At 46.5% G+C, this 12,105-nt stretch overlaps 1 protein-coding gene across 1 annotated transcript in view; it reads right to left on the reverse strand.

Moving 5' to 3' along the window:
• Nucleotides 1-2,136: 2,136 nt before the first annotated feature.
• LOC142254391 (serine/threonine-protein kinase Nek11-like) overlaps nucleotides 2,137-12,105 on the reverse strand; it is a 216,387-nt gene continuing 206,418 nt past the window's right edge. The window contains exon 15 of the mRNA XM_075325433.1: nucleotides 2,137-2,491. Coding sequence (XP_075181548.1) covers nucleotides 2,263-2,491 — 229 coding nt within the window. The 3' untranslated portion in view covers nucleotides 2,137-2,262. The remainder of the gene's footprint in view (nucleotides 2,492-12,105) is intronic.

The following is a 12,105-nucleotide window of genomic DNA, read 5'->3' on the forward strand; positions in this document are numbered from 1 at the left end:
TTATTATTTCTGACACTATGAATTGGGTTGTCCGCACAGCTGTGTTTTTAGTTCCCTTTTTAGTGTAACTGTTTTGTATGTATTTTTAATTATGTTTTAATAAAGGTTGTATTATTAAGAGACATTTAGCTCCTTACTTGCCACGCAGTGACTACCATGGTTCCGCCATGTACACGGGAGCCCCCGGTGAGCGCCGCATCACACAGGGTGCACGATACAACAGTGGGCCCTGGCGCTAGGAAAACGGGAGCAGGGTCAACTCCTAAACTCCCCTGAGACTGATCCCTGCACTCCCTAATGTCTTTAAATGGGTTCTTTGACCTCGTTGCCGATCACGTGCCTATCCCTGTCTTTCCCTGGACTCAGCCCTGTTTAGTGCGCAGGGCAGTGGGAATGCTAGTCCCGCTCTAGGTTAAAGACACAGAGAGGGTAAGATAAACAACAATCTTACAAAGCACTCCAAATAACAAGAGGTAATAATGAGGAATGGACCAGAGGGGAAAAACCAAAAAGGGCAAAAGGAAGGGAAAAACTCAACACAGCTTTCAGACAGCAAATGTTCTCTGAATGGCTTCCAGGTCCCCAGCTCACAGGTTCCCTCAAGAGGCAAGCAAAGCAGAAACTATCACCAGCGGTTACCTGGCCTAGGAGCAAAGTCTTTATAGCAGAGCTAATTAGCAATAGAGAACAGCTGGCTATAGCATTCATTCAGAGTTCAGGAGACCATAGGATCTACTTAACCTTAGCAGAGATGGAAAAAGGAGAATCTGCACAGCCTGCAGTATTAACCTGAACAAGTGTGTATGAAGACCTGCACTGTGATCTCCTGACACCAGAAATAGGAGGGACCACTCTTTGTCGTTCGCTGCTTACTCAGCTTCTGCTGGTGTCATCTTGTTTTGCCAGAATTGGATATGAATGCCCTTTCAATCAATCACTGGCTAAGGTGGATCACCTCTGCAGGCAATGATTGGCTGAAAGGGTATTTCCTATTTGTGGAGAAGAGACCAGAAAGTATAAACCAGTAGCGACTTGGTAGGTGTCAGAAAGAGAACTGTGGGCGATTGGTAAGGATGAGAATTGATTTTTTTTATACCAGTCTGAGCCATTTAAAATTGTTTTTCTTCCTTTTGAATGATCTTTTTAATACTGTGATTGGAACATTATAACGTAGGCTCAGCAGGGTCCCAACTATAGCAACAGCAGGGTCCCATCTATAGCAACAGCAGGCTCAGCAAAGTCACAACTATAGCAACAGCAGGCTCAGCAAAGTCACAACTATAGCACCAGCAGGCTCAGCAAGGTAACAACTATAGCACCAGCAGGCTCAGCAGAGTCCCAACTATAGCACCAGCAGGCTCAGCAGAGTCCCAACTATAGCACCAGCAGGCTCAGCAGGGTCACAACTATAGCACCAGCAGGCTCTGCAGGGTCACAACTATAGCACCAGCAGGCTCAGCAGGGTCACAACTATAGCAACAGCAGGCTCAGCAGGGTCACAACTATAGCAACAGCAGGCTCAGCAGGGTCACAACTATAGCAACAGCAGGCTCAGCAGGGTGACAACTATAGCAACAGCAGGCACAGCAGGGTCACAACTAGAGCAACAGCAGGCTCAGCAGGGTCACAACTATAGCCTCAGCAGGGTCACAACTATAGCAACAGTAGTCTCAGCAGGGTCACAACTATAGCAACAGTAGTCTCAGCAGGGTCTCAACTATAGCAACAGTAGTCTCAGCAGGGTCTCAACTATAGCAACAGTAGGCTCAGCAGGGTCTCAACTATAGCAACAGTAGGCTCAGCAGGGTCTCAACTATAGCAACAGCAGGCTCAGCAGGGTCTCAACTATAGCAACAGCAGGCTCAGCAGGGTCCCAACTATAGCAACAGCAGGCTCAGCAGGGTCCCAACTATAGCAACAGCAGGCTCAGCAGGGTCCCAGCTATAGCAACAGTAGTAACAACTATAGCAACAGCAGGCTCAGCAGGGTCACTATATAAGATAATAAATATCATTATTATTATAATAAAATACATGTAATTGTACATGCTAGTACAATATTCATAGTGCCATGGACTCCATAGATGTGAATATGGTGCCAATTATATTATAATGCAGTCTGACATACAGGAGGCATATTAGTAAATCCATCCATGGCCCTTTAATAGCCATTTGGGCAATATTTTATCAGACGGTGGGGCTCTACCACTCCACGGACTGATGAATTCAGGACGGCGGATCCTTTTATGTATTTCTGTCCCCATTACAACCAGGTAAAGGAGGGCTCCGAAGACTCCACTTCTATCCGTTCCTCCAAGAACAGGAGCTGCTGGACTTTGTCGCAGAGCGGAGGATGCAGCTTCATGGCTTCAGGTTCACACAGAGTCCGCTCTTCTATCTCCGCGGTGTCCGGATACTGCTGGTTATAGACTTGTTTCCAATAATTATAAACCTCCATGAATGCATCTTGTCCCAGGAGCCGGACACATTCCCTATATACACAGAAAAGAAAAGTCATTGTTAACATTTACAACAAGAGTCAAACAGGTAGAGACGTAAAAATGGGCTCAATTACTGGACCCCAGGCCAAGATCAATGCCCTTCTTCAGCATGAATGGATGATGTGCCCTGTGTCCTTCTTGATAACCATCAGTCAGTAGTAGGCGGCAAAGTCATAGTTTCGGTTTATAAAGCTGCATATACACACCAGTACAAGGGCATAACTACCGAGGTCGCAGAGGTCGCCATTGCAACCGGGCCCGGCAGGTTAGGGGCCCGCGGTCGCCCTGCATATCAGCAGCCAGCTCCTTTCTGTGAGAGAGTAGCTGCGCTGATCTGTTACAGATCATGCGGCTTCTATGTGACCCGGTGCCGCCGCCACTGACACCGGGCCTCCTCCACCATCATCGCGCACAGCAATGATAAAGAATATAGCAGCCTGTGCTACTTCATGCTTCATCAGCCTCCCCCTGTACCTGCATTGTGACGCCACTCCTGTGCGACTGCTGTACTTAGGCATGCAGAGCGCAGGGTGGGACGACGCTGCGGTGAAACGAGGAGAGGTGAGGACAGAGCAGCGGGGGATGGAGGAGAGAGGTGAGTACTTGTTGTTTTTTTATATAAATTAGTGAGTACACGATGGCCAGAGGCCTGGGGGGGCTGCATTATTATACATGGAGGCCTGGGGGGGCTGCATTATTATACATGGAGGCCTGGGGGGGCTGCATTATTATACATGGAGGTCTGGGGGGGCTGCATTATTATACATGGAGGCCTGGGGAGGCTGGCTGCATAATTATACATGGAGGCCTGGGGAGGCTGGCTGCATTATTATACATATTATACATGGAGGCCTGGGGAAGCTGGCTGCATTATTATACATGGAGGCCTGGGGAGGCTGGCTGCATTATTATACATGGAGGCCTGGGGAGGCTGGCTGCATTATTATACATGGAGGCCTAGGGAGGCTGGCTACATTATTATACATGGAGGCCTGGGGAGGCTGGCTGCATTATTATACATAGAGGCCTGGGAAGGCTAGCTGCATTATTATACATGGAGGCTGGCTGCATTATTATACATGGAGGCCTGCGGAGGCTGGCTGCATTATTATAAATGAAGGCCTGGGGAGGCTGGCTGCATTATTATACATGGAGGCCTGGGGAGGCTGGCTGCATTATACATGGAGGCCTGGGGATGCTGCATTATAAATAGAGGTCTAGGGGGCTGCATTATACATGGAGGTCTATGAGGCTGCATAATAAACATGAAGGACATCTTATACATGGACTATAGGGGTGCATTATACATGGAGGAGTATGGGGCTGCATAATACAATATGGGGTTGCATTATAATACATATAGGACTATGGGGGCTACATTATAATATATGGAGGACTATGGAACCTACCTTATACATGGACTATGGGGGTGCATTATAAAACATGGAGGCCTATGTGGTGCTGTATAATATATGGAGTACAATGGGGTGAATTATAATACATGGAGAACTATGAGAAATTCATTATAATAATTGGGGGGCTGTGAGGGCTACTTTATACATGGAGGATTATGGGGGTGCATTATAATATATGGAGGACTGTGTGGTGCAGTATAATATATGGAGTACTGTGAAGTGAATTACAGTATAATATATGGAGGACTGTGAGAAATGCATTATAATACATGGAGGACTATGGAGGTGCATTATAGTATATGAAGGGTTATGTGGGACCCTTTATACTATATGGATGGCTATGTGGGGCCATTATAGTATTTGGAGAACTATATACAAGGGGGGACAAAGATACAAGCAGGGCATGGGAACGTTTTGTGCTGAGGGAAAAATGCTCTTTCCCTCAGCACCCAGCTTTCCCATGCTCTGCTATACATCTTCTCACAGCACCCAGCTTTCCCATGCTCTGCTATACATCTTCTCTCAGCACCCAGCTTTCCCATGCTCTGCTATACATCTTCTCTCAGCACCCAGCTTTCTCATGCTCTGATATGGGAAAGCTGGGTGCCGAGGGAAAGATGTATAGCAGAGCATGGGGAAGCTGGGTGCCGAGGACAAGATGGATATCAGAACATAGGAAAGCTGGGTGCTGATAGAGGGATTTCAGATCATGGGAAATCTGGGTGCTGTGGGTAAAAGCCAAGTGTTAGCATCATTATCTTGTACGCCGAGTGTCAGTGTCATTATCCTGTACCCCAAGTGTCGGTGTACGTGAAGAGGGGGGGGCAGGTCTGAACTTTGCACCGGGGCCCATCAAACTCTAGTTATGTCACTGAAGACATCCCTAATCACAACTTTTTGCAAAGTTGCTGAGTTGTCTTTACAGCCGAGTACTCTATCATTGCATTTGTGCTTTTTTCTCTCTAGTTTTTCCACTTATTTATTTTTGCATTTGTGCTTTTTTCCTCTAGTTTTTCAACTTATCTATTTTTATATTTGTGCTTTTTTCTCTCTAGTTTTTCACTTATTTATTTTTGTATTTGTGCTTTTTTCTCTCTAGTTTTTCCACTTATTTATTTTTGTATATGTGCTTTTTTCTCTCTAGTTTTTCCACTTATTTATTTTTGTATTTGTGCTTTTTTTCTCTCTAGTTTTTCCACTTATTTATTTTTGTATTTGTGCTCTTTTCTCTCTAGTTTTTCCACTTATTTATTTTTGTATATGTGCTTTTTTCCTGTAGTTTTTCCACTTATACATTTTTGCATTTGTGCTTTTTTCTTTCTAGTTTTTCACTTACCGTATTTATTTTTGCATTTGTGCTTTTTTCTCTCTAGTTTTTCACTTATTTATTTTTGTATTTGTGCTTTTTTCTCTCTAGTTTTTCACTTATTTATTTTTGTATTTGTGCTTTTTTCTCTCTAGTTTTTCACTTATTTATTTTTGCATTTGTGCTTTTTTCTGTCTAGTTTTTCACTTATTTATTTTTGTATTTGTGCTTTTTTTCCCCTCCAGTTTTTAACTTATTTTTGCATTTTATTGCTTTTTTCCTCTTTAGTTTTTCACTTATTTTTGCATTTTTTTTTTTGCACTTTTTTCTCTCTAGTTTTATTGCTTTCACTTATTCAGCGATCAGCTGAGCTGTCACTGTTGGAGGATCCAGCGGTGGCCGCGATTAACCTCAGTGACAGCTCAGCTGATCGCGCTACTCACCTCAGTTGCTGCTTGGAGGTGACCGGAGCGGCGGTGTCTGCTGCAGCTCCTGTCACCTTCATGCTGGAAGCGACGCTGGAGGTCCGTGGATTACGCCGGACATGGAGGGCTTTTTGGGGCTTATTAAATTGGTAATGAGGGAATGTGTTTGTGTTTTTTATTTCTAATAAAGGATTTTTTCATGTGTGTGTGTGTTTATTTACTGTCACTTACAGATTAATCATGGAGGGTGTCTCATAGACGCCTGACATGATTAATCTAGGATTTAGTGGCAGCTATGGGCTGCCATTAACTCCTTATTACCCCTATTTGCCAACGCACCAGGGCAAATTGGGAAGAGCCGGGTACAGTCCCAGAACTGTCGCATATAATGTATGCGGCAATTCTGGGCGGCTGCTGGCTGATATTGTTAGGCTGGGGGGCTCCCCATAACGTGGAGCTCCCCATCCTGAGAATACCAGCCTTCAGCCGTATGGCTTTATCTGGCTGGTATTAAAATTGGGGGGGACCGCACGCCATTTTTTTTAATTATTTATTTCACTGCACAGTATAGACCCGCCCACCGGCTGCTGTGATTGGGTGCAGTGAGACACCTGTCACTCAGCGTGGGGGCGTGTCTCACTGCAACCAATCATAGGCGCCTGTGGGCGGGGAAAGCAGGGAATACGAGATTGTTTAATGAGCGGCCGGCTTTTTCAAAATAGTAAAAGCCGCCGCAGCAGTGAGAAAGCCGTGCAGCGCCGCGCCGGAGATCGGGGAACGGTGAGTATGAGAGAGGAGGGGAAAATGACCGACAGACTGTGAGAGAGGGACAGAGATAGTGACGGACCGACAGAGAGAGAATAGAGACCGAGAGGGAGAGACCGACTGACAGAGAATAGTGATTGACAGACATTGGGAGACATCGCTCGTTTCCAGTGTTTTAGGAAACATGCGAGAAATGTATTTAGAAAATCGGATGTCACTAGGATGGTGTGAGCGCCGTCCCGTGACATCCGATTTTTTACACGCTCCCATAGACTTGCATTGGAGAGACTCGCAGTAGAAACTCGCAAAAAAGCAGCATGCTGCGATTTTTTTCTCAGTCCGGTTCGGACTGAGAAAAAAATCGCAGATGAGAGCTGAATCATTCACTAACATGTGTCCGATTCCAATGCGAGATTTTCTCACATTGCTCTACTGCGAGAAACTCGCAAGTGAGAAGCAGCCCTTAAAGTCTTTGTCATTTGGGATTCCCAGCTGATTCACCAATTGCGACTTTTTAAAAAGTTGCCAAATTTTTGCACAAATCTATTCCAGTCTTTCTCTGGAGTGATATTGTGTACAACTGTAAATGTTGAGCAATTTTTGTATAATTTTAGCATAAAAGATAAAATCGAAAGAAAAAAGAAGTTGACCACTATCCAGGTTGTATAAAAAGCTTATCTTCAATAGTCTATAAAATTTAAAGCTACAGAAGTGGAGGCAGCATCTTAAGCGTTAAGCAGAATTTATGAACTACGGGAGCAATTTTTAAGAATTTGGTGCAAAAACATCAATGTATACCACAAGCCCCCCCAACCCCGCCCCCCCCCTCCCCCAAAAAAAGTGGCTTAAAAAGAATGCAAACAATGAAAGAAGCGCCATGTCTTTCCTTGTAAATTTGTTCTTCTCCTCCTGGACTTCTAGTTTTCATTGCTCGATAGTGTCTTCATTTTTAGGCGGCCCGGCTCATGCACCCCAGCAGTGGTAATAACTTGTTACCTGATTTATTTTGGGAGCACAATGTTATTTTTATGACACCGTATGTCTTATGTGACACATATTATTCATTGTTGTCACCTTTTCTGTTCTGGGTATTCACACTTGTTGTTCACAAGTTGTATTTCAGTGGTCAACTACTTTTCTACCTGACCTTAAAACTAAAAATTGTTCTGTACATACACACTGGTAGGTTTTCCTACTGAAAGAGATTTCCTATGAAATTTAAGGGGTCCCAGAATAAGGCAAGCGTCTATATGAGAGCGTCTGTATGATGTCCTGACTAAGCTGGAGCATTCTTAAATTCAGGCCTACTTGGTTCCTGTGGAGCACGCCTGTTTAATTGTGTGGGATTTACCACTCCTGTCCCTGCCCTTTCCTGGGTGGAGGGAGGGGAGCCACTAGACCAGGGTTGTTTAGGAGCTAGGGCAAGGAAGGCGGCCCAAACCTCATCACATTCAGACGTATCTTTGGGATCAGGGTTAGCGAGGCTTCCCCTATCCTGAGGATCAGTTTAGGCTCCCCTGTTACTAGTGATCCTGTAACAACCTGTGAACCTACAGCTAGATTGTTTCTGTCCTGACTGCACCATCCTGCATCTAGATTGCATCTGTCCTCACTGCACACATCTTGCAACTGAACTGTCCTTCTTCTGACTGCATCATCCTGCAACTAGATTATGAGTTTCCTGATTATGCCATTCAGCAATTAAATTGTATTGGATAAAGATTTTTGAAGTAAGAATCATCACACCACCTTTGTACAACAACTGTCACGCTAGGTACAGGGAATTACCAAGCGAACGGCAAAAGGGAAGGGAAACCCTGTGTCTAGTGAAAGGGAAGATGATGACACCTGACCAAACCTACTGCTGGTCACTGGGGTCCCTCACCGCCCTAGATAGATTCTGCACCTATGCGCCGAGCCGGATACCTGACCCTACCTATCCCTAGTGCTGGTCCCTGGGGTCTCTCACCACCCTAGATAGGTACCGAACCTATCCACCGAGCCGGATACCTGACCCTAGGTATCCCTAGTGCTGGTCCCTCACCACCCTAGATAGGTTCCACACCTATGCGCCGAGCCAGATACCTGACCCTAGATATTCCTAGTGCTGGTCCCTGGGGTCCCTCACCACCCTAGATAGGTACCGCACCTATGCACCGAGCCGGATACCTGACCCTAAGTATCCCTATTGCTGGACACTAAATAGTGGTAGGAATGTAATCAAGGGAAAACGGGTATATGCCGCGCTTAAAAACCACTGATGCAGAATAAATGTAGAAATGTCTTTTTTATTTTAGCATTCCAACGCGTTTCAGAGACAAGGACCGTCTCCTTCTTCAGGGAAAAAGAAATTTCTTTTTCCCTGAAGAAGGAGACGGTCCTTGTCTCTGAAACGCGTTGGAATGCTAAAATAAAAAAGACATTTCTACATTTATTCTGCGTCAGTGGTTTTTAAGCGCAGCATATACCCGTTTTCCCTTGATTACATTCCTACCACGATTTTACGGGGCCGCTGCTTGAACCACGCGGACACTCACATGCGGTTTAAGGAGTTGTGACTGGCACAACCCCATCAGGTGAGTGTACCTATTTCTTTCTCATCACCTCACGTTATACCGGGTAAGACCCTATTGCGCCTTTTGTTTCCCCACTTCTAGGACACTAAGTAGTGAAAGAACGGGATGAGTTCTTCATCAAACCCACTAAACAATATAGAAGACACAAAAATCACACACAGGGAAAAGCATGAACTACTTATCCACAGATGAAACAGGTAGAAGTTCAGTAAAGTTTTCAGCAACGATAATACAGATGAGTACAAGCCACCTGCTTGTAATCTAGGCTTGAAGGAACTGAAAATATCACCAGCACCAGTTCAAAGAAGGAAGGAGTATTTAAGCACCAAGATAATGCTGATGATCAGCAGCTGGGTGGAAGTGAGTACCTGCTGGGTCCAAAAGGGTGAGAGATTAAAATCCAGCAGGAAAGCTACCTATACCAATGAATACTGACAGCAGGAACAATGGAAAGTCAGGGAGCATTTTGTGCAGCCAAGGGTATGTGCGCACGTTGCGTATTTGTGTGCAGTTACGCTGCGTATTGCACTGCAGCGTAACTGCATGCATCCTGCGTCCCCAGCACAATCTATGAAGATTGTGCATAATCCATGCACACATTGCGTTTTAGAACGCAGCATTTCTGCTGCTGCCAAGACGCTGCGTTCTAAAAAGCAACATGTCACTTCTTTTGTGCGTTTTGGTTGCATTTTCCACCCACTCTCTCTTTCTCTGACTGTCAAGGTCAGTCTCTCTGTCTGTCTGTCGGTCTCTCTGTCTCCCTATCGGTCGGTCTCTCTCTCTCTGTCGATCTATCCCTGTTCCCCCTCTCTCATACTCACCGATCACTGACCGATCACCGGCGCGGCGCTGCACAGCTGTCACACTGCGGCGGCTTCTCCTGCTTTTGAAAATGCCTGCCGCTCATTATTCCATTTAGTATTCCCTGCTTCCCCCGCCCACCGGTGCCTATGATTGGTTGCATTCAGACGCGCCCCCATGCTGAGTGACAGCTGTCTCACTGCAACCAATCACAGCCGCCGGTGGGCGGGTCTACGTAGTGCAGTAAAATAAATAAATAATTTTAAAAAAACGGCGTGTGGTCCCCCCCAATTTTGATACCAGCCAAGATAAACCCCCACGGCTGAAGGCTGGTATTCTCAGGATGGGGAGCCCCACGTTATGGGGAGCCCTCCAGCCTAAAAATATCAGCCAGCAGCCGCTCGGTATTGCCGCATTGATTAGATGCGACAGTCCCGGGACTCTACCCAACTCATCCAGAATTGCCCTGGTGCGGTCTCAATCTGGGTAATAAGGAGTTAATGGCAGCCCATAGCTTCCATTAAGGGGTACTTTGCACACTACGACATCGCAGGTGCGATGTCGGTGAGGTCAAATCGAAAGTGGCGCACATCCGGCGTCGCTGTCGACATCGGAGTATGTGAATCGTTTTTACTACGATTAATGAGCGCAAAAGCGTCGAAATCGTATGATCGGTGTAGTGTTGGTCATTTCCATAATTTCGGAAGGACCGATGTTACGATGTTCCTCGTTCCTGCGAAAGCACACATCGCTGTGTGTGAAGCCGCAGGAGCGAGGAACATCGCCTTACCTGCGTCCCGGCTGCAATGAGGAAGGAGGTGAGCGGGATGTTTATGTCCCACTCATCTCCGCCCCCCTGCTTCTATTGGCTGCCTGCCGTGTGACGTCGCTGTGATGCCGCACGACCCGCCCCCTTAGGAAGGAGGCGGTTCGCCGGCCAGAGCGACGTCGCAGGGCAGGTAAGAGTGTGTGAAGCTGCTATAGAGATAATTTTCGCTACGGCAGCTATCACAAGATATCGCAGCTGCGACGGGGGCGGGGACTATCACGCTCGGCATCGCTACAATCGGCTTGCGATGTTGTAGTGTGCAAAGTACTCCTTAGTCCTACGTTAATCATTGCAGGTGTCTACGAGACACCCCCAATGATTACCCTGTAAGTGAAAGTAAATAAACACATACACCCAAAAAATCCTTTATTTGAAATAAAAGACAAAAAAACACCCTCTTTCACCACTTTATTAAAATCCCCAAATACCCCTCCAGGTCCGGCGTAATGCTCACGAGGTCCCACGACGCATCCAGCTCTGCTACTTGAAACTGACAGGTGCGGCCATAGAACACCGCCGCTCCTGTCAGCTCCACGCAGAAACTGAAGTGAGTCGCACTGTCAGCGGAGACGTCACTCAGGTTACCCGCGGCCACAGGTCTCAGGTGGAGGACTCGAGCTGGCCGTGGGTAACCTGAGTGATGGCACCGCTGATCGCTCGGCTCACTTCAGTCACTCAGGGGATTTGCGGTCTCCGGTGAGTCCTTCACCTGTGATCGCAAATCAAGCTGCGGCACACGCACAGAGCCGCGCGATCACAATGAAGTTGGGTGAAGTTCATCCGAGTTCATTCTGATCGCGCGGCTCTGTCTCGCAGCCAGCCATGCTCTTAATGACAGTGCGGTCCCACTCGGCTCTGCTGCAAGTCTATGGGGATGCTGCAGAACCAAGTGGGACCGCACTGTCAAAAATGTGCGTTCTGGATGCTTTTCCCTCTCTGTCTATTGGCAGAGCAAGCATCCAGAACGCATGAATTCTGCAGTAAACAATGCGTCTCAGAACGCAGCTTTTCGGCTGCGTTCTGAGACGCACATGCAGTGACTTACACGTTGCGTAATAGAACGCAACGTGCGTACATAAATACATTTTGCTTCCATGGATTCACATCCAAGCTGGTAATCCACCAGAAAAAAGTTGTCAGATCTAAGGCATAAGGATGTCGGCTGTTTACCTATTCTCTACCCAAACCCTTCAATTAGCAGAGTAACGCAAGTGCCAGAAGTCGGACCTCCGTCAGTCTTTATCCTAAGGATCAGTCAAAAGATAGAAGGTGAAGGACACGTCGAAAGAGTTAAAGAGCACATGTCCAGTGAGAAACACAAACCCACACACGTAATGAGATCCCAAATGTGACAAGGAGAGGAAACACATTGTGTGAAAACAACAGACGGCGCACAGTTTCTGCTCTCGCTGAGCCATCCAGGGTAACATACGGGAGGGATAACAATGGCAGATTTCATCTGACTCATTACACAAGTCACTAGTCTCA

Source organism: Anomaloglossus baeobatrachus, chromosome 10 (assembly GCF_048569485.1).
Source record: "Anomaloglossus baeobatrachus isolate aAnoBae1 chromosome 10, aAnoBae1.hap1, whole genome shotgun sequence".
NCBI classification, from domain to species: Eukaryota; Metazoa; Chordata; class Amphibia; order Anura; family Aromobatidae; genus Anomaloglossus; species Anomaloglossus baeobatrachus.